We start from the raw sequence: 24665 nt of genomic DNA, 5'->3' as shown, positions 1-24665 counted from the left end.
GTTTTCCTTTTCTTCCTCTTTAGCTATCACAATTCTATATATAATGTTTAGGACTCAGCTCAAGTCCCACCTTTTGCAAAACACAATCTCTCATTTCTTTTCAGATATTCTAATCCTCCCTGGTGGGTCAGATGATAAAGCGTCTGCCTTCAGTGAAGGAAACCCAGGTTCAATCCCTGGGTCGGGAAGATCTCCTGAAGAAGGAAATGGCAACTCACTCCAATATTCTTGCCTGGAAAATTCCATGGACAGAGAATCCTGGTAGGCTACAGTCCATGGGGTCGTAAAGAGTCTGACATGACTGAGCGACTTCACTTTCACTTTTACTTTCCTTTTTATATAACATGAACAATTTTATATTTAATTTTTAAATTATCTTATCATACTCTTTAATAGTTTCATATTCCTTTGCTGTATATACAAATATATACTTAATAAAGATAAGGAAAAAGCTATAATTACTTTAATATCTCTACAGTACCCAGATGGAGGTAATGATTTCTCAGTGAATATTTCCTAGTAGTTTAATTAAAAACAATGTGTTATACACTGTTTACAGTGAGTAGAATATTTTTTCTATGGGAAGCACTGTGTTTCTTATCTCTGACTTTTGAAAATGTTGTAGTATATGTCATTAAAATGTGACTTTTTAACATATGATAGAGATAAGAAAAAGTAGTGGCATGATACAGGCTTCTTACATTAGTATATTAAATTTATAACACAAATTATATATAAGTATAGAAACGGGGGAATATATTTGAAAATAAATAAATGTCTTATTTTTCCACTTTATCATCATTATTACCTAGTTTAGTATAAATTTTAACAGCAGCTAACACTTACATCATACTTACTATATGTCAGTAACTAATCTACACCTTTTGGAGAAGGCAATGGCACCCCACTCCAGTACTCTTGCCTGGAAAATCCCATGGACGGAGGAGCCTGGTATGCTACAGTCCATGGGGTCGCTAGGAGTCGGACACGACTGAGCGACTTCACTTTCACTTTTCACTTTCATGCACTGGAGAAGGAAATGGCAACCCACTCCAGTATTCTTGCCTGGAGAATCCCAGGGACGGGGGAGCCTGGTGGGCTGCCATCTATGGGGTCGCACAGAGCTGGACACGACTGAAGCGACTTAGCAGCAGCAGCAGCAGCAATCTACACCTTTTACATGCATCAACTCATTTAATTTTCACAAGAATCTGAAGGGTAGCTACTATTATTATACATTTCCTACAGGTGAGGAAACTGAGATATAGCGAGGTTAAAACATATTTCTAAAGTCCTATTTCTACTTTCTGCCGTGGTCTAGGTTGCAACCTTGGCAGACTGATTCAAGAAATTCTACTCTTAACCCTTGAGTACTCCATCCTATACAGAAAGTTCAGAAGGGAAAAATGGTATCAATAATTAAAATTTAAAACACTTTTCCAAATATTTTATTTTTCTTCCCTAGTGGCTCAGACAGTGAATAATGCAAAGCATATTTATAATTTTCACCATGTTCACTTAATTAATCCCAGTTCTTAAGATCTAATTGTCAAATTACTTTTGTCTATTTGAAAAGTACCTTTCAAACTACTGTTTCTGGATATCTACAATAGGTGAAAAAGTTCCCAATTTAAAATGTGAAGAAAATAGGAGAGCTTCTGCAAGATATATATATTCAAGGTTTTTCAGTTAAAGTATTTAAAACTAAAAAAAACAAAAAAGTATATCATCTATTTTTCTTATATTTGCATGCATGCTAAGTCGATTCCCCGCCAGGCTCCTCTGTCCATGGGATTCTACAGAAAAGAATACTGGAGTGGGTTGCCATGCCCTATTCCAGGGGATTTTCCTGACCCAGGAATGGAACCCATGTCTCTTATGTCTCATGCCTTGACAGGTGGGTCCTTTACCACTAGCACCACCTGGGAAACACCTTTTAATAATCAAGTAGCATAAAAATGCTGGTTTATTTCTTATATCATATTTCTTATATTACTTCTTTCTTATGTTACCTCTCTCTTATATAACCTCTCCTGCATTAGCAGGTGAGTTCTTTACCACTAGCACCACCTGAGAAGCCCTTCTGATGTTTAGATACTAGATAATTTTCTGTAGCTAGTGATGCCAAGACATTCAAATGAAGTTAGTATCCATTCAATCACCTGTTTTCACTAAATAATGGCATTCAAACAGTTGGACAAATATATATCACTTTTACTTCTTTCAATTTGAATAACAACTTGTAAAAGAATATGCATGCTCTTTAAAAATTAATTACATGGACAGGGCCCTGTCTCTTGAAAAAAACATGACTATGGGAATATTCTTTTTGCTCTGATCTTAATGATAATAATAATACTGTTATTATTATCATTACTACTGCTACTACTAATACAATATGAATCCCTTTCCCCACATATCAGTAGGAAAAAAAACAGAGAGGAGAGCAGAATTTAAAATTTAAGGCAGAATTTTAAAAATTGGATGAATTGTCATTTCATGTAACATTGAAGTATGTTTATTATATATGTATTTATAAAATATGCTATAAGAATCTTTTTGCACTATATTATACTATGTTTTAGCTGGAAAACACTATAAAATTAGTCAATATAAGAATAAAATACTATTATTATAAGCAAGTTTTCTGAACCATCTAATTTTATATAGTATATAATATTAAAAAAAGTGGGCAAGACTAAGTTCAATTAAGTCAACATTTTTAAATATAAAAATATTTTATTCTATAAATTAAAAATAGTTTTTACTTTATTTGTAAATCTATTATCTTTGATAAACAACAAGATATAGATAGAGACTACATAGACATCAAGTACCAAAGTTGGAAAAATAATTTGAATTAGCCATTTAAACAATGAAATTCTTCCCATGAAAACTGTTGCAGTTTCCTAAATCTCTTATTAATTTACTTCTTAGTCAAAATTTAAAGGTGCTATTATGGGAAGACACACTTGAAAACGTCTTCAGTTCATGTCCTCTGTAATTATGCTCACTTCTGGAAATTCTTGTGATAGAATTGTTTTTTCAAATAATATAAGCTTTATAATTTTATTTTATGTGAATGTTTACTGTCAGATAAAAGCTGTCTTCTTTGAAAATTTGGCCCTGTTTTAAATAACTTATTGTAACAGATGAAAACCCAAATGCTTACTTGATAACAAGTGTATGATAATGATAAAAAATTAAAGCATTATAAACCTCTTTGTGATCAATCATAGATAATATATATTTTAAACTATTAATAGGTACTAAACATTTGAGGAAAAAATTGTAGAAAAATAAAATTTAAAATTATATTGGTTTATTACTTTGTGACTATCAAAGAATTGACAAAAATAATTTTGTCTTATTGAAAATGGATTTATATTCAAAAATAAAAATAAGAAAGCTCAAGAGCGTATTTTACCTCCTACATAAGCTATAACGGATGAACGCAAAATATATTTTAAAATGATGAAGTAAATAACATATTTTGCTTTATGAGTAATTTTCTTATTTTTGTCTCAATAATTGTATTCCTGACAATTTAAAAGTAATTTTTTAGTTAAAAAAGAAAAAATATATATATGTATATTTAATTAGGGTTTATTTGTCTCCCCAGACACACTCATGTCTTAATCCCCTTTTTGTTCACCCTCATAACCACTGTACAAGAACAATGAAAATAATATGAATGTCCACTAAGGCAATGTACCAAGTATAAAGAGCTACATACAACTTTTTTTTAATTTTGCTAAATAAATTTGACATGTAACATTGTCTAATGTTAAGGTATACATCATATTATTATGATACATTTATATATACTATAAAATATTTGCTGGTGATGTAGAGTTATATACGTCTTAATTCCTTGATAAATCTCAGATGTTCAGTAATAGCCTGATTTCCCTAGGACATGGAAAATTTTGAAGTATGAAGCATATAAAATAACATTTGTCTAGCCAAAATGAGGAAAAGGAAAAAAGGAATAGCTTATAATTCTCCTTAGTTTCCAAAATAAATACATTAACCACACAAAATATTGAGGGAAAAGTAGTAAACAGAATTATTTAAGTCTGCAAACATTTATTTCATGTTGACATGATAAAACTTGATATGTCAGAATAATTTCATCTAACAAAATTTTTCTGTTCATATTTTCTATTATAAGAAAAATTTTTTCTCTCTGAAATGTATCAAATAGTTATACCTAAAATATTATAGATTATTTATTGTTCTTAAAAACTAATATATCTAGTTTGAAAATATGTTATAATCCTAAAAATATAACACTGTAATTATAACAGATTTATGCTGTTGTATGGCAGAAACCTGGTGGCTTTCTTCACTGGTGGCTTCGTGGCTCAGATGGTAAAGCATCTGTCTACGATACAGGAGACCTCGGTTCGATCCATGGGTGGGGAAGATTTCCTGGGGAAGGAAATGGCAACCCACTCCAGTATTCTTGCCCAGAAAATCCCATGGACAGAGGAGCCTGGTAGGTACAGCCCATGGGGTAGCAAAGAGTCGGACATGACTGAGCTTTCACTTTTCATGGCAGAAACCAATACAAAATTGTAAACACTATAAGGCAATCTTCCTCCAATTAACTAAATAAACAAATTAAAATAAACAATAAATCATTATTATATGACTAAATACTTTGAAATGAACTAATGCTTTCCAAACAGGTAATCCCGTTTGAGGATTTCCTACTAATATCTCCTATGTTTGGTTTCATATTCGCAAATCTAACAAAATGTGAAAATCATATATTAAAATTAGAACACTTTAAAATATTTGATACCAACAAGCTCCAAGTTTGCTTTTGATAACTGCTATAACTACTCAATTATGTCATTTACTGTTTCAAATAAAACTCAAATATGGGGGTAGAACCTTTATCTGATAAAGTAAGTGACTGTTTTAGAAATAATTTTAAACTTATTTCCTCAGATCATTTGGAATTGAATAAAAATAAATAATGCTAAAATATATATACTCTCTAAAAAAGAATAACATGTGTTTATAAGAATTAACCTTATTTACTATCAATAAGGCATTTTAGAAATCAGATGTGGTGTCATAAATGTCTTCTTTCAAAATTTATAACATGTATCTATAAACTACTATTGATTAATATTGAAAAATGCATAGTTCTCTTAAATGCATAGCTCTCTTAAATGTTTTATTGTATGTTCATTTATATTCATATAATAATGAATATTCTAGTTTGATGATTCTTAATCTGAGGGTTATTGATGAACTTCAGATGATCTATAAATCCCTGAATATTAAGCAAAACTGTGTACTGGGGCACACATAAATATATGTAATTCAGTTCATTTCATGAGATTTATCTTAAAAAAATTAATTAGTTAATTCATTTACAAAGTTCTTGACTTAAAGGATTTGTATAAATTAACTCAAACTAAAATATCTTTTTCCCTTAAATGAAAAATTGCTATTAAAATTTTCCCTTACAAAAATAATTATGTTGAAATGTAGATATGTTCAAACAAAAATTCCTACAAGAAATCATCAATTTAATTATTTTTACTCATTTTTTAATCTCACATACTAGAATTAGAAAACTAGAATGTTATCAACATGCTAGATCAAGAGTTTTTGTTTTTTACATTTTGAAACAATCTGAGCTCCAACGTCTACCACATTAACCTAAAATTCAATATGCATTTAAAAATAAGAAAATATTGAATAATAACCATGCATGTTATATAGATATTAATGCAGTTAATTTGCTAAATACACAAACATTTTTATAAAACACACAAACAACATAGACAACCACAAACTTCACTCTTGCACTAGAGAAAGAAACAAAAAAAGGAGTACACTCACAGATAGAAAACTTGTTGCTGTTGTCTTTCCCTGGAAACAATTTAAATCCTCTAGATTTAAAATCTATGGCCTTTTTCACTAGTTAAGAAAACAAACAAAAACATGTATCAGGATACACAATTTCAAAATGAAATTCAAGTTAACAAATTTTGTTAGCATGGTATTATGCAAGTTAAAGAAACTGCTTTCGTAAGCCTGATGTAGGGTACCCGGAAGAAAATAAAGGAAAAAAATAGCAATCTGATTCCTAAACAGTAAAAATACCAAGCAGTATAAAAATTTTAAAGGTTCTATAGGGAGAATCCTGCAAACATATATAGGTATTTTTAAACACTAACGAGCTTTTGTAGAAAAGCAAAAATAAAAGAAAAATTAACTATCATAAATAATTTGAATTCACCTAATTTTATGAAAAATTAAACTAGAAAAATAAAAATACTGATATAAAAGTGGGAAGAATTTAATGAATCTCCTTCTTTAAATAAACGAATGTATTTTTAAAGTAATTTAGCTTAACTTAAATATTAGGACAAATTTAAGAAAATGACATCATTGATAAAACTTAAAATGTATTTTATTATTTCTTCTGATAACCATTTCAAATTTCATAAACACTGCTTTTGAACAATGATCAATGTTCAGACTATATTGTACGAAATTTATGAAAGTGAATCAGAACTTTTTGGATTTCATCTAAAATATGTTGCTACTGTTTTTGATATTTAACATCATAAAAGGCTAGCATATTTCACTGTTACCAAAGCAGGTATGACTGGATTTGCCTAAAAAAACGCATAAACTCAATGAAGTAACTTGGAATATTTTAGAAACATTTTTTCAAGTATTTTAGTATTTTAGATGAAAATATTATCTTTTAAATGTAAATTATTTTGTTAACTACAGCTCCTATAAAAGTGATAAACTAGTCCAGAAGACTACTTTCTACTTTATTTAAGTTTTAATGACACCAAGTGAAATAAAGTTAAAGAAATTTTATTTAAAACCTCACTAATTAAAAAAGTATTATGTAAACTGATCTAATGATACATTTAAATAACAATTATTGTATTTAAAAACACAGGAACAAGAATGCAAGGAATATATTTAGCTTCCTCAATTATAATTTGAATTGCTTTACATATTGCTTTTTATGGGGACTACAGATAGAAATGATAGCCTGAAACATTTTGGCAGTTAGGTTTTGTTCATTCCATGAATTTGAAAACAGTAAAACTGATTGCTGTTAGAAGGTTTAAAGTGATCATTACACTAATCTTACTTGCTATTTTACCCAATTAGTTCAAATGAAGGGTATTTTATTGATTTTGAAGCATTTTGAAGGGATTTTTTTTTTTTTTTCTGCTCACTAACTTTAAAAGTACAAAGGTAGAGACAGAGTCTGATGGCTTACTGAAATATATAGTCATGAGCTACTGATACATAATATTTTTTTAAAAAAGATGAAAATGATCCTTGAAGTAGGATTTAAAAGATCTGATTCTTTAGTAGCTATTGATTTTGGACAAGAATCTGCCTTTTTATCTCAGTCTATTCTCTTAAAATAAGTAGTTAGCACTAGATGACTGCTTTACAATTTTGAGATTCTTTATCTGAGGCACTTTATTTAGAGTAAAAGAATGGCTCTGTCTTTCTCAGGTTATATTTTTTGTTGTAATCCTCTTACACACCCCAACCCCCTAAGGTAAGCTGAAGTTTAGTCCTACTGTTGTATTTGTCTGGTTGCTTTAAATTTAGTTCTGCTACTTGTAAATTTTCCTGCTGTCTGAAAATTATTTTTAACAAAATTTTCATTTTGTATTTTGAGGCATAATTCTAGATTCTCCTGATCTAAATATGAATTATAAGTAGAAATTCTACCTCTACTTTTCTCTACATTATGAAATTAATATTACAGAGGGGTTACAAAATTTCACAGTATTTTTAACATATATCTGAAATTCTTAAAGAATAAAGAAAACATGAAAAGATTATAAACTCAAAGAAGAAAATTGGAAAAGAAAAGTCCAGAGGCTCAAAGAGCTCAGTTACTAGAAATAGTCAATTATGAAAACTACTCTGTGTGAGTGTATGTGTGTGTATGTATGTGTAGAAACGAGGTTTATGTAATGTTCTTACATTTAAACTTGATTATTTGGCTGTCAGGGACAATATCTAGCTAAGAAAATGCCATCTCAAACCAAGAAGTTTTAAATAGCTTCCTGGTTCTGAAAGGACCTGGCCTTATTTTTTAAAAGCATCTATTTATCAATTTTTACTGAAGAAAAGTAAAAAGTAAAAAATAGTTATAAAACAGATGCAGAAGATGGAAAGCCAGGAGAAAACCCATTTTAGGGATAAAAAGGAGTGAATAGAAAAATAACATAAAATTTAAATTAACCAAAATTTTAAAATATGTTAAACAGTAAACCCATAATTTAGATAATTTTATAATTTCAATACAAAGAGCATATCACATATCTTTTCTTGAATATTAATAAACTGAGAGGACAAATACTGCAAGTGCCAATTGTACGATATGCTCTAAATCATAAATCAGTGAGATGTTAATTTTCAAATATATGCCATACAAGATATATTTATTATATTTTACAAGGAATATATATTAAATATTGCCATGAGATCAAGAATAAGTGCTGCTAATCATCACATTTATCTAATAAAATTAATCTAACTTTTTCTACAGGTGTATTTCAGCTATAAGCATGTCGCATTTATTTTATCATAGAGATATTAAAATATGTTGTATATCATTTTTTAAATGATAAAAGACAATGTGCTGCTTGTGTTGATCTCTTCCACTGTACTGTGAGTTTCTCAAAAGAAGCAGCATTACTGTACTTAAGAGGCTTTTGTTGCACAAGTGTATGATTGAATGTATATATGCAATATTGTAAATTCTATTTAACTGGAGCATTTTGTTCAGATAGTTTCCTTGATTAGTCATGAATTAGGAAGGAAAGAAATTAATGCTCAGGATGAAATATTTTTATGTGAAAAGCTTTTTAAACTATGCATGTTCTGATAACTTTTTAATATATTTCATTAAATGCAAGACATGGAGACATATATGCAGAGATCCATCACCTTCATTTTCTTCTGCTTTTCACTTTTCACATGCTAAACAATTTTGTTCATTTTCACGTATTACTTTTCTGGTTTGGTATTGCCATATTTAACATAATGAAATATTTTTTCATAAAAATAAATTTATAAAATTTCATAAATTTATATATTTCATAATTTTTCATATTACTTCATAATATTTTATATTATGGAAAATATCTATCAGAAAGGAATATATTAGGCTCATAATCAAATCCATCTTTTTAGTTGTAAGCCCAAGACACTGAAAAAAATTTTGTTCTTATAACCCTCATTTATGCAGTTTTAAATCACTGTAGAGAATTATCATTGCAGTATTTTCCAGATCAATATTGTTCTGTTATTTTCACAATGAATTTTAATTTATAAAATGGATTTTAAAAACTTACCAAAATAATGATGTTGTTTGGTGTTACATAAACCTCATGTAACTTCCACGTTAATCACCTAAAGTTACTTATTTAAAATTATTAAATTTACAATGTCTTATTAAAAATAATCATATATGTCTACATATGGATAATGAGCTAGATTTTGTTTCAAATATCAACACTTTTGTGTGTGTGTGTGTGTGAAGCAGGTGGCGTATGAGCTTATTTTTATGTTAGAGAATCTTCATTTGTAAAATCAAAGTGCTGGTGCCACTTTAAACCATTAGGAAACTAACCACATTACGCAAATGGACTAACAGGAATTCAGCCATCAGCTGGAGGTTTAGAAAAGATGATCTTCAAGTGTTCCTTCTATCACTGAGCTTAAAATTTAGTCATAAAACATTTCATGGCTTCAATTTTCTTATTTTAAAATTGATACACTCTTTACTATATAACCTTAAAGTCACACACCAATATTTTTTATTCTATTTCACTGCTATGTATATACAGTGAAAACTTGTAATTTTTGAGAACATTTATCTTTGTAAAAGAAGAAACAGACATGTTTAGTTTTAGTGAGCAGAACATTTTTTCATTGGAAAGTACTGTTTTAGATTTGTATGGAATTCCTGTAGAGAAACATTGGCCACTATTTATTAAATATTATCTGAACATCTAAAAATCCTTTCATTTTCTACTTAAATTATATTTAAATACAACAATAAAAATAAATGCAAAATTCTGTTTATCTTAATTTTCCAAACTTGAAGTAGGCATCTTGACTATAATTTATCTTGCAAGTGGTAATAAGTTCATTGTAAATCTGTGATTAAGTGAGAGTATTACAGCCCTTCTTAAAAGGAAAATAATTTTTTTTTGAGAGAGTTTGAATCCTATTGATTGGGGGGTTATTTATGATTCAACTCCTCAAATAGACAATGACTTTTTCTCCTTTTAAAACTGGATAAATAATTCCTACTTTTTAGTTTGAAATAAGTATCATGCCTTTATCTTTACATTCAATAAATAAAATACACTAATAAAATTTTGCCAGTTTTTGCTTTGGTTATCAAAATTAACTAATGTGTGTTCATGTGTGCATGTATGTGTTCCAACTTGAGAATATGGCTCATCTCAACATTGACAATAGATACATTTACATGTGTAATGAAGAAATTCAATCACTTGGTAGGGATTTTATTACAGATCTTTAAAACACAGCCTGTTATTTGTAGTATTTCTCTCACTGGACCAGAAGTTGTGAAACCTGTGTTCTAGTCCCATAAGACATGGAACAAATTGTTTAACTTCTCTATATATTCCTAAGAGGTTCACTAATTTACCCATATTATTTAGGTATAGAATTTAGAGTAAAGGAAGAAGGAAAGACTAATCAAAAATATCAATTTTATCTCAAAGATTAAAATGTGTTTAGAGACTATAGAAGTAGTTTACCATGTTCTGAAAGTAAGTTTCATTGGTTTGAAAGTAAATGGTGGTTCCCTGTTACAGGCCTAAAAATGTTAGCACTGTTTTTTTTTTTTCTTACATTCTACACTGGTAGAATAATTCTTCATAATATATGTAACATGAAGGCTGATAATTGATCATTCCATCCCATATTATCGTTAGAAGAAGAAAGATGTATGGCAAAACCAATACAATATTGTAAAGTAATAACCCTCCAATTAAAATAAATAAATTTATATTTTTTTAAAAAAGAAACTACACTGATGCCAGTAAAAATTAGGTAGTACTACTCTAATACTCTTTACTATCTTTCATGTAAAATTTACCATTGGATATAAATTTCTTAGAAAAAGAATATTAGCTTTATAAATATTTCTGTAGTGTAATTTTAGAAAATGACTAAAGGTATGTTGCAAGTAAATCATGTTTCTGGCCTATACAGTAAAAAAGTATAGAAAATTCAGCAGCGTATTAGTAAGTGGTTCATGAGTGTTTCCAAAAATATTTTATTTTAGAAGATGTTAGAAGAAAAGAAATAATACTGGCTTCCATTTGATAAGAAAATTAGTGGTGCAATGAAACATGTTCAAAAACACTGAAAGTTCATTGTTAAAGACTTACATTTTAGGGATATGCAAGGTCCAAATATTTTAAAATGATAGAAGTAGATCAATTAATTTTATAAGAAATGATGAATATTAAATTTTATAACTACTTAAATATAATGCATTTTACCTTTTAAAAATCACTAGAGTTAAGGAATATAGTTTAGATACTTTAATATTTTTTAAGTCCAAAATATCTATTTATGCTACCCCACTAGCTTGTGACTAGCACTTATGAGCCCCTCTTTTTAGTTGAAAGAGAATTTATAATCATATATTGTGTTATATACTTAAATTCTACAACAAATACCAAGAATCAGGACATGGAAAAGTTCAGTAAATGTTAGCTATTTAATTATTTATAATTTTAAGATCTGGTCATTTTCAGAAGACATTTCAATTGGGGACGCACTATCATAAAATTTCTCAACTATTTTGTGTTATGTCTTTTTCATTGTTTAGAGATGTTATACAAATTCATAAATTTTCCCTGGATTTCCAACTTTAATTTCATTTTTTTATATCATTATAAACCCCTCCAAATCCTTTGGCCAAACTAGTATATTTGGTATACATGTATAGAAACATTCTTAAATGTTAACATAATCATAACAGTTCTTACAAACATATGTGTAGGTATTCAGCATAATTTATGTCATTCTTGTAACAGGCCCATTTTCATTTTTACAAAAGATTCTAAGGCTATAAGGTCTCATAGTTGTAAAAAATCAGCCTAAACCATAAGTCTTTGAAATTTTATTTTTCAACCACTTCAGACTAAGAAATAAGTCTAAAATTTTTACTTAGAAAACTGAACCAAGTATAAGTGTGAAAGAAGACATCGTATTTTGTAAAATCAATTTGCTAATTTTCATAGGTCTTCCAGATTGAATTAATTTTTTATTTTTATTTAATAAATAGTGGATGCTAATTATTGGATAAAGATTCTAAAATTTGTATATGGGCTCTCTTGTCTTCCAGAAATGGAACAACTTCAGAAATTCATTGCACTTATGTAGACACCTGCAGATGCACACACAATGCTTGGCGTAACAGGTCTTACAGTTACGGTGTGCAGTAAAATGTCAGGATTATAACAAAAATGTGGGATTTTTATATTCTCTTTAGGGATTCTTATAATTGGCATAATAGAAGTCACCATATAGAAACAGTTACTGTTGGTATGATTCACAAATACTTTTAACACTTTTACAACTGTCTCAGCCTTAATTTAATTAAGTTTAATCTTCATTTTCTAACAGCTTTAAGTGAACTTTTAAAAATTATCTTAAGTCCTAGTTAAATATTAATATCTACTCAATTCAATAATTTTCTTATGTACTTTTTTGCTTTGATATCCTATGATTTTTGAATGGTGATTATTTTATATTTCTTTTATTTTTAATTTTTTCTCTTTTCACTAATTTTACTAAAATATATTTTTACTATATAGTGCAACATAAAGAATGATAAAATTCAATTTTTCTTCTTTTTTTTTTTGACTGCTTAGAATGCCTCTGGTTTTCACATGAAAGCCTTAGAAAATATGAAGATTAGGCAAAACTTCTCAGATGATCTCTAAAAAAAAAATACCTGCAAGTTTATAATGTTTTTTAAGTTAAAATGAGTGACATAATTTTATATACATATTTGTTTTATACATAATGTCAGAGATCATTTATCTACAGTATAATGCAAGCCAACTGTTTGAATAAGAGTGACCATGGGTAATGCATATCATAAGCTTGATGGCAGTGGAATATATTCTTCCACTACAAATTTCTTAAGTACACTGAGTAATTTTAAATAAAATATCTAGAAGATGTTATTACTTTAATAAGCAACAAAATCCCCTCTTTCTTCTGATATAAGATTATTATAGTCTATCTAAAGTTCTTCACAGAGGGAGGCTTGATATCTCTACCGATTGTTTTAAACAAGCATAGATGGACTCTGACAGTGTATTTGACACAGGGTTATGCTGCTATAATCATGGCTATTGAAGACAACAGAGCACTCTCATCATAACTTATCTATGTTCTTCTCACAGCCCATCCATACCTTTCCACATTTTTTATGTCTTGCCACATGCTTTTCCAGATCTATTCTCCTCCTTATTCTTTGTACATTCGTTGACCTGAATAAGCTACATCCTGCTATACAAACTGTGACATTACACCAGCAGCACCAACATCAACTAAGGACTTGTTAGAAAAACAGATTATCAAGCCCTCCCAGACTTAATGAATTAAAATTAGCTATTAACAAGACCACTATGTAATACTTATGAACATTTAAATTTGAGATGCTCCAGGTTCTATCAACAAACTCCAGAGAACTGCAGCAGAAAGATGGAGGGAAGAAGGAAAGTAGGATCAGGATTGTTCTAAAAGGCCTCTCCGACTATGTTAACTGGAGATGGGCCCTTAACTGAAAGTTACTAGTCTTTTTTATGCCATACATCTACATATATATATATATCTGTCCAACATCTCTCCCTTCCTTCATCCCAATGGGTAAGGAATAATGACAACCTAGTTGCTACTATCCTAGGTGCATGATCCCTTGTGGTTCTTTACATATGCTTATTTACAAGTAATCCCTTTGTACATAAATCTTCCTTGAATTAGCCCATATTCAATAGTTTCCCTACAGTCTCTATAGATATACCACTGGCACAAGGAAATCATTAGAGATTTTTTTTTTTCAGATACTGTATTAAACGTCATCTCTCAATTTGTTTATAATGACTCTTAAACTTAAATAGATAACATCTAAGTAGAAATAGGGATGGTTATTGCTCATCATTCTACCACTGGTTGCTTACTTACTTCTTAACTTGTTTTGAAATCTAGAGCACATATCTTATGTCCTTTCAAGCAATTATTTCCTCAAGAAGCATAAGAGCATTCACAAGGATCGAGGATATAAAAAGGAAAGCAAGTGAATTAGCTGTACTGAATTTGGAGAGTAATTGAAACAAAGGTACAAATGGCAAGAAAAATAAATGTGGGACTAACAGAAACCTAAGATGGACTGGATACTATACATTATTTTAGTAATAACTTATACATGAGATCCATATGAACAGAACTAAATACAGCTATATGTATCAGCAGTTTCCATAATTCTCTATCAATATTGCATTATACTATATGCTAATGCTCACTCTGTTGCTTCAGTCATGTCCAACTCTGCGATCCCAAGGACTATAGCCTTCCAGGCTTCTCTGTCCATGGAATTCTCCAGGCAAGAACACTGGAGTGGGTTGCCATTTCCTTCGAGGGGATATTCCCCACCCAGAGATCAAACCCACATCTCTTACACTGCAGGTGGATTCTTTACTGCTGAGCCACTAAGGAAGCCAATTAGACTACATATTTTATTTCTAAGGAAATCAGCTATGTAAGAAATTTAAACCTCTGTACTAACTGTTTTCTTACTTTGTTCACATACCTTTAAATGATAAAACTTTTAATGTAACTAAAGCGTATTTTCCTCTTGTAAAGATTCCAGAGGTGGGCAGTATCAGTTACTGGTTGTGTGTCTAAAGCATAGGTACTCTGTCCACTGTCTCATTTAAACCAAAAAATAGCCTTTCAAAATGGGATTATTTTCCTCCTTTCTAGACGTAAAAGTGGAGAAAGGCTAAGTAGATTGCCCAATACATATACTAGTAAAATACATTCATTCATTTGACTTTAAAACTTCAGTCCTAGCATCAACACCACCACCTGACCATGAATAACAGTATTTCATATATCCAGTCAGAAATAACAACTGAAATATATCCTGGGAAATCACAAATGGACTGGATTAGTTTACTCTATCCACATTATTTTTTTTTTTAATGCAAAGCTAATAATAGAAAATTTTAAGTAGGCAACAATATCTGATTTTAAGGATGGTTTACTTTAGTATGGAGCAGAGCCAGTTTCATTAACTGAATTTAGTACTAAATAATATTAACTATTAACTGATAGTGCCAGGCATAATCCCAATGGTGTGAAGCCTCTTGATGTCTTATTTTTAAAATATAAACAGATGAATAAAAAGGTGTAGCAAAAGCCAACTGTTAGGTGAAACTCAAATTACCATACAGTTTTGTCTTGTTTTTTCAGTAAAATCAACTTTGGCTCATTCCTTTCAAATGGAAAAGTTCAGGAGAGTTGATGACTGCCACTGTTCACTGCTTCTACCCTCCTCACTTTCTGAATGTAAGCCAAGTAAATAAAAATTTTCTAATTTGTCTGGACAAAATCAATCTAGAAATCTCTCACACTTTAATCCCATTTGGTATTATGAAGAAATGCCATTTGAAGACAATTAAAGAAAAAGAAAAGTCAAGCATCAACACTAAAAATCAACAGTCCATGGTTTAGAATAAAAATGATTAGATAGGAGGAAAAAAAAATACACTATGCAATGCACCCCAAACCTAACACCATGCTGTTCTGCCATATATAAAGGTTCTTCTCTTCCTAAAATTGTGAAGCTTAATTATGTGATTTCACACTGTGCACAGCAGGGTAGCCATATGCTCTAGAAAACTATATGGAGGGAAGCAGCTTGCTGCAAATGTGGGTGAAAATGCCCCAAAATAACTCTGAACAAGATAAAAATGTCTAACATAGGACCATACTTTCATACTCCAAAAGGCAGAGTCCACTTTGGCACCAGCTTTGAGCACAAATAGAATGTCTAGCCCTTTCAAAATACTTTAACAAGGAAAAAGATTTAAAAACCACAACCCCACAGTCATTGTGATCATCTCATTCACAGGCAAAATAATTAGCTCTGATAACCATTTGGGGAAGCCAGTTACACATAAAATCATTGCCATCTTTATTCTTTAAAGTTAAGACTCTGTTTCTCTTATGCTATACATATTAGTATTATTTCCCTTGTTTGCTCATTCTATAAAAATGAGATAATATGTTAATATAAACAATAAGGTATCAAAATCTCTGATTAATAATTACTGGTGAGCATAAAAATGGGGCTGAAAATCTAAAAAAAAAAAAAATACCACTTATGAAATAAGATCCTTGTTACAAGATGACAGTTGTAGTTAATGTGAAAAGATGTATGCTTCCTTAGACTTACTTAAAGGAAAACATTGAGGTTATTGGAAGTACTTAAAATCTCTGCATAGGAATAACTCAAAAGCATGGCTTGAGGGGTAGCATTGAATAAAACTGTTAAAATGATTATTTGCAGATACATCATATGTGAAAAAAACAAATTTTCATGGTTAATATTGTCGTAAAGGTCCTCAGTAATTTTGGAGTATTTCTATCTAGTACCTTTTAAGAATGTAAAATCTGTTACCAAGCAATTTCTAACATTTTATTTTTTCTCTTCTTTCTCCCTAAATACAACTTATTCAGCAAAATATAAAAATATATTTACTGTTATGAATGATAGTTTTCATAATTTCACAAATGTGATGAAACATGGAAATGAAATATGAAGATGATATTCAATAAATAATTATGTATTTAAATAATAAATTGGTACATTTGGGGACATGGATTTTAATTGCTACAAGTATCAACATTAACACAATTTTCAACAAAATAATATGATTAGGAAAACAGTCAAGAGAACAATGCAAAAAACAACATAAAAGGATAAGATATTGATAAAGAATGCAACAGTTAACATTTATATATAGTATACCCACCTAAATGTTATCAGTTCCCTATGTGTTAAATAAATATTTACTCTAACAGTGTCAAAGTTCTTACACAAAAGATTAACAGTTAATTTAATAAATGAAAGTACCTTAAAAATCATACATAACCAATTTTTTAAATGTCATAAATGTTGTATCTTGTTATTATTTATGATAAACATTCATGAAAATTAATACATCAAATAAACTCATAAAGAAGGACATGGGAATTTGAACAGGCAAGTGCAAATTCATCATTTATATAAAATAGAAGATGATGCATATTTATTCAATCATGAAAATTTTTGATTTGGCAATCATTTTCTGTTTCCTGATTTTCACTGTCTTTTGCTTTCACCTATCATACTTTCAAGGATTTGAATCATGTTAAGTAAAAGTAAAACCTTGGTTTTTTCTGTTATTTGATAATACATTTAAAAAATAATTTTAAGATATAGATTTACGGTAAAAAAAGCAATAAATGAGTTAAAATTAGGCTTGGGAATGCTTTCATCAATTATTCATCAGTTTTTTTCCAGCAAAATCATAAGTAATATAATCTGCTCGGTCATTCCTAAGGGTTGACAGAATTAATTATTGTCATTAAGATTGATCTGGAAAATCCATCTGCCATAAAATATCCCATCCACTAGTTAATCTCCCACCAGTATAGTCATTTTTATAGAAATAACTTTTACCATATTATCTGAGATGGTTTACTAACATTGTAAATATTCTAGTGGAGAAAAAGATTTCATGGAGAGTGGTCAGTTATCATGTACTGCTGGGTATGTACTGGTCTCTCTCCATAATTATAATCTTCATGTAAATTTTTGCTAATCAGTATATCAGCAGAATCTGATATACTGATTATCTTGTTAGAAATGCAATCTTGTTAGAAATGCAGAATCTCTGATCCTATCAAAATCCCATGAAATCACAATCTGCACTTGAGTAAGACTACAAGGTGTTTTGTGTTCACACTGAAGTTTGAGAACCATAGTGTAAGACTTAGACTCCAAAATCTGTATCAATCACTAATTGCACATCTGTATACTGTACTAGTTTGTCTGCTTGCTCCTGGTTACTTAAAATTTCTCATGTGTGTGCATGCTTAGTCACACAGTCATGTCCAAACTTTTGCGACCCCATGGACTGTAGCCCACCAGGCTCCTCTGTCCACAGTGACTCTCTAGATAAGAATACTGGAGTGGATTGCTATGGCCATATCCGGGGATCTTCCTGCTAAAATGATGTCTTATAAAAAGTTATATTAGATAATATAAAGTCTACCAATTGCTTCCTCTCTCATTTAGATTAAAACAAATCTCTTTACCTAGGCCTCAAAGCCTATATAGTCTAATTCCTGCCAGTTTCTCAGCTGATCTCCACTTTCCTTTTGTTTCCACTGAACTCCAGGCACAGCAGGAGAAGGCAATGGCAACCCATTCTAGAACTCTCACCTGGAAAGTCCCCTGGACAGAGGAGCCTGGTGGGCTGCAGTCCATGGGGTCTCTAAGAGTCAGACACAACTGAGTGACTTCACTTTCACTTTTCCTTTCATGCATTGAAGAAGGAAATGGCAACCCACTCCAGTGTTCTTGCTTGGAGAATCCCAGGGATGGGGGAGCCTGGTGGGCTGCTGTCTATGGGGTCGCACAAAGTCAGACATGACTGAAGATACTTAGCAGCAGTAGCCAGGCACATCAGGCTTTCTTTTTTGCAAGCAAAACTCAAGCTTTTTCTATCTAGTTGTTTTCTCTGCCATTAGGTAGTTATTTGCTTATTTCCTTGTCTTTTTCTCCTCATTTAAATATAACCTCAACGAACCAGGTTTTGTTCAATGTTGTATAAACAAAGGACTAGAAGAAAATATGACATGCGAATAGTCAGTGAATTTTTGTTGAAGAAAGAAACAAAGAAAACAATAAGGAAGAGAAGTAAGGATGAATATATAGAAGGAAGGAAGAAGGAAGTGAAGAAACAGCACTAAAAGAAAGAAAGAAAAGGAAAAGGAAAGATAAAAAGAAAGTAAGGAAAGGAAGGAAGGAGGGGGTAAGTGGAGGGGAGAGAAATGAAGGGGAGGGGATGGGAGGGAAGAGGGAAAAGGAAGGGAAGGGAAGGATGGAACAAACGAACGGACAAATGAAAGTGTTGATAAAGGACCTGTTGGACATTAATGTTAAAGTTAATATTGGACATTAACTACCTAAAAGTTAGGTCCTCAAATGAAAAGGTTCTGGAACTTAAGGCATATATATGGCAGTGGTCCTGGTGAAAAATGTTTATATGGCTGAGTTCTATTAACTGGGATAAGGAGAGTGCCAATCCAACTATCTTGGTAGTACTGTTGGCCACTTCTATGCTTGCTTTAATTTATCTCTCTCTACAATGAGATAACCATAAAGTTAAGTCCAGGCCAGTTCAAAGCTCAAGAGAACATAGAAGATGATGATAGACAGAGATTGGATTGGAAGGACAGTGGTGGTCATATCATTTCAATACTTTGATGCTTAAATACTTTCCAAATACCCAATTTGTCCATCAAGCTATGCTTATATATCTTATCAGTGACTTAGGAATTTGCTGCTTTCTGGAGCACACAATCTATATTTGAACAAAACTCAGTGTTAGAATAGTTTTCTTTATATTTTGTATCTTCCTGTGATTTCATACACTAAGTTCTACAACCTATGGCAGAACAGGTTTGATCTCTCCTACATATAATATATTATAATTTTAAAAGGTACCTATAACTCATCCTAACATGCTCATTCTGTAGAAATTGTTTCTGTTAGAATTGACCAATAATTTTTTACTATTATCTTATCTCTATAATTTTCCTTTGAAAATAGAGACCATATTTTAAATTTTATGAACTTAAGCTTCTATGCTTAAGCATTGAGATAATATGTGTAATAAGCCCTGATACTTGATAAACACGTATCAGTATCCACAAAGATCTAAGTAACCATCCATAAATGAATTTTCTCATGGTGATGCAGCTTATGAAGATTAATAAAAAAGAATGTTTTTTATTTATAAATCTATACTCTATAAAGATATTAATATATAGTTTGAAAACAGGTTCTTGAAAACTATTGAAAAGACTTAAACTGTATTTTACACGTGGCCAAATAACCTATTAATGAAAGCCACCTACTAGGCACCCAAGAACTGTTATTTCTACACCATAGAGTTTTTGTAATATTATGGTCCACTGTTTTAAACAAAATGGTTACATATCATAGTATGTGACTTTTGAAATAAACTGGAAATTCAGGGTAGATTGTATATCTGATAGTATGTTGTTTTCCTTTTTTTTTCTTTTTTTAAAAAATATAAATTTATTTATTTTCATTGGACCCATATATATGTTGTCTATAAGAGACCCACCTCAAAACAGGGGACACACACAGACTGAAAGTGAAGGGCTGGAAAAAGATATTCCATGCAAATAGAGACCAAAAGAAAGCAAGAGCAGCAATACTCATCAGATGTTTTCCTCTTTTTATTGAGCAATGTAAAACTCCAATGATGTTACTTGAAAAAAATATTGCTTATGGTATTTTTTTAATTCCTGCTTTTGTTTGGATTAAAATTGCTGACCTAAAGTTAATAATGCATGCTGAATTAACTATTCTTACCTTAAAGTTGAAAACAATTAAAAATTCTACTTACAAGCTGGTAATTAAAATAGATTTTCTTTTATGCTGCCCTTATGGGAGCGTTTATACATCATATTAAATTTCAGTTAAATATAATTTCATGTTACATTACGTGCTGTGTTTAGTCATTCAGTCATGTCGGATTCTTTGCAATCCCATGGACTGTAGCCTGTCAGGCTCTTCTGTCCATGGGGATTCTCCTGGCAAGAATACTGGAATGGGTTGTCGTGCCCTCTTCCAGGGCATCTTCCCAACTCAGGGATCAAACCCTTGTCTCCCGCATTGCAAGTAGATTCTTTACCATCTGAGCCACCAGGAAAGCCCTCCTTATCTTATAAACTAAGTTAAAACCCTGCTCAATCCTATTAATAAGATCATTAACTATTAAATATACTGGAAGCATTTGCTACATTACATCAAAACAAGTACCATCAATGGCATTAAATGCTAATGACACATACTTGACTATATAAGATGATACAGTCATCTAAATTTCTAAGAAAAATAATAAAAGAGTGTTTATAATTATTATATATGTATATGGGAACTTTTCAGAAGAATATATTGACACTTTTACATGAAAGTAGCAACTACCAAGGTTGCTTATTAACAGCAGACAGGAATTATCTACATACTGGGGAAAAAAGAAATCTCATTCTACTGTATTATGTAAGAAAAACAATGGTTTAAAGACTTATCTAGAGTAAAAGACATTAAATGACTATTTTTAATAATATAAATATTAAACTCTTGAGGAAGAAAACCCAAATACGGTTGTCATTTATATTACTTTAACCTTAATATCACCTAATAAAAGAGTCTTCATGCATTAAGCCTTTATGAACCATGAGTAACTAGAAGGATGAATGAATACTAGTTTATCAGTAGGAAGATTGGGTTTTCACATGGCCTTTTTCAGATGACAATTTCCTATAAGAAGTAACGGTGTTGTAGTAAATGATCTAAAAGATTCCATCTATTTTAAAATATAAAATCCTAGAAATTAAGGACTCTTTACTTAATGTTTTAATCATACTACATATTTCTTACTGTTTTAAGTCAACAATGGATTAAAATCTCTTAGAGATATAATAATAAATTATGCTATTTAGAGATTGTTAGAAAAGGTATTTTATATAAATATTAATAAATAATTTCAAAAAATCTTATAATTAAAGCAACAAACTATTCTGATGGAATTTAAAATATCACTAGATACTACGGTATCTAATTTTAAACATCTGGATATTCTATAAACTAAAAAGATCAATTGTTTTTAGGTTTATTTATATAACTGCAAATAATCCTTTTAAGGAAGGTTGAATATTTCCTTTACTTATTTTGATATACAGTCATCATATTTCTATTCAGCACATTATCCACTTAAAGCAATTTTTATATATCTTAGTAATATAAACACAATTTACTAGTTGAAAGCTTCTGTTCATCTCTCAAGAATTTGTACAAATATCTTATGTCTGTGCAGCCTTTCTTGACTTTTATATTTAGAGGCAAAAGATCCCTTTCCTTTACTTCAATAATATTAAAAATAAAAACAAAAAACACTGCTCTAGCAATGTTTCTCATAATAAGCTTCCCTTTATAAAATAAGTTATATAGACTACTCAATAGTACAGCCTGCATTGTACATTTTTATACCTCTGCTGTCCAGAGCAATGTCACATGGATAGCAAGAGTTAAATATATTTGATGAATAATAGTAAAAATAAACACAATTACTATCCACTGAACATAAGCCAACAACTGTGCTAAATTCTTTCACATAATTATGAAATACCTACAGGTAGCTACTCTCAGTTACCAAGAAATTTCAGGTTCTAAATTTGAAGCTATTGTTCAAAATCATATACCTAATAAGAGATAGAGTACAGACTCAGCCTAGTTCTCTGACCTCAAAACTAACCAATAATGGTGAGCAATTTTGTTTTGCCTTTACACTGGGAGAAAATACTTGAGGATTTTTGTCATTTCCACCTAATACTGTGTTTAATCCTCACTATAACCCTAATATAATACTACAATACTATTTTACTGATAGGGAAATTCAACGCTAATATTTCATGGGACCCGAAAAGACTCTCATGCAGAGTAGGTAAGAAAAGTAAACTAAAATCCAATCAATAAAATCAAATGTTCATTTTGAAAACTATTGGACACTAATAAACTGTGGTGTTAACACACTATTTAAAGAAGATTTAAACCAACATTCTTCATCAATATTTTTCTCTTTTACTTCTTTATATTTTATTTCATGTCTAAGACTCTTTTCAAATGGAAAAAATTAGAAGGGGTTTTCTTTCACTGAGAACAAGTAGAAACTGAAAAAAAAATTTTTTTAAGAACATACCCTGAATTGAATTACTGATGCTTTATTATAGTACTATAGGAAAAATTAATTGGAGCAGAACCCTACAGAGATTGAAAAACCTTTGATAAATATTCTAAGTTTTTTTCAAATTAATTGTGCAGCTTTTATAATAAATTCATTACAGTGACTTAATTTTTCAGAAATTAATATGTAGACTTTTGAGTCTATACACTTAAGAAATACCAAGTGCCACATACTAAGTGCAAGTTCAGTGTTTATGTTTTCTTTGTTTTCATAGCGATAATACTAAGTACTTTAATTGCCTCAAGTTATTAAGAATAGACCAATTAGAAAGTAGCAATGATCAAAAGACATCATAGACATGAAAGTTTAATTGCAGTGTCAATAGAAAAAAAATGAAAAATGTGCATGATCACAGTGCAAAACTTTGTATGCACTTGTAGACATCAAAAACCCTATGCTATCACAATCTCTATTGTATATATGCTTTAGATGATAATCTCAGCAAAATAATATTCATAATATTACATTCATATTTATTTATATATAGTTTACTGACTTTATTATTTTGTGTTTATCAATAAATTTTCTTTGATTTTACAAATGCAAAAAGGCCATAAGCAAGGCATTTATATCTAGTTTTACTCTGTGAATTTTAAGTAGTAATATAGTAAAAAAGCAATATTTCATTTTAAGTTTGTAAGAATACTTTTGGTTTTCAAAGGGGTCAAAAACATTGGTTATTATAACTATAACAAAATAGCTATTTTTAAATTGAACTACATGAACATTTCATTATATTGAAAAATATAATTTTTAGCCTTTAAGTAAGTTGAATGAATACTCTGGCTAGTGGAATTGCAAATATTTATTTACCAGTTTACTAAATATTATCTAAATATGTCTATGAGTCAGAAGCTGTTCTAAGCACTGGGAATGAACCATGAACAAGACTCATCCTCTCCCTACCTACAGAATTTAACATGGTGAGTTACAACAGGAAATTCTAAATTTCCAGGAATTAACAATTCCAGCTAAATCTTGGAAAAGGAATTAGAATGATGTGGTTGAAAGGAAGGAATAGCTTATGGGACTAGCCTGAGTCAAAAAAGAATAAGCTAAAAGTAATTCTGTTTGGCAAAAAACACAGAGAGTGATTATCAGAGTTGCATGAGATGAATTTGGAGATATAGACCAAAAAAACATAAGAGGATCCCATGGGTTATCATCAAGTTTGGTTTTATTCCCAAAGTCACTGGGAAATCAGTGGAAGCTTTAAAGCAATGAAGGAATGTGATCAGGTTTTCATTTTTACAAGGTAATTCTGACTACATTGTGGAGAATGGAATAGAAGAACAAGACATTTTTTCCTCTAAAATATCTAGAAAAATTAAGCAAGCTAGTTTTGTATTATCTTAACTGACTCATCTAAAACATCAATTAAAGGACTCACTGCCCACACACATCCTATATCTCCTTTAGTACTCTGCTCAGCCATGAGCTTTACAAAATCTTCCTTGTCTCTCACCAGGA

The 24665-nt window shown here is 30.3% G+C and overlaps 1 protein-coding gene across 1 annotated transcript in view; it reads right to left on the bottom strand.

Annotated features, from left to right (window-relative positions):
• CSMD3 (CUB and Sushi multiple domains 3) overlaps positions 1–24665 on the bottom strand; it is a 1391498-nt gene that overhangs the window by 813029 nt on the left and 553804 nt on the right. Inside the window, exon 8 of the mRNA XM_052651435.1 lies at positions 5866–5943. Coding sequence (XP_052507395.1) covers positions 5866–5943 — 78 coding nt within the window. The remainder of the gene's footprint in view (positions 1–5865; positions 5944–24665) is intronic.

This window comes from Budorcas taxicolor, chromosome 14 (assembly GCF_023091745.1).
Source record: "Budorcas taxicolor isolate Tak-1 chromosome 14, Takin1.1, whole genome shotgun sequence".
In the NCBI taxonomy this organism is placed as follows: domain Eukaryota; kingdom Metazoa; phylum Chordata; class Mammalia; order Artiodactyla; family Bovidae; genus Budorcas; species Budorcas taxicolor.
This window is presented reverse-complemented; position numbering and strand designations above follow the sequence as displayed.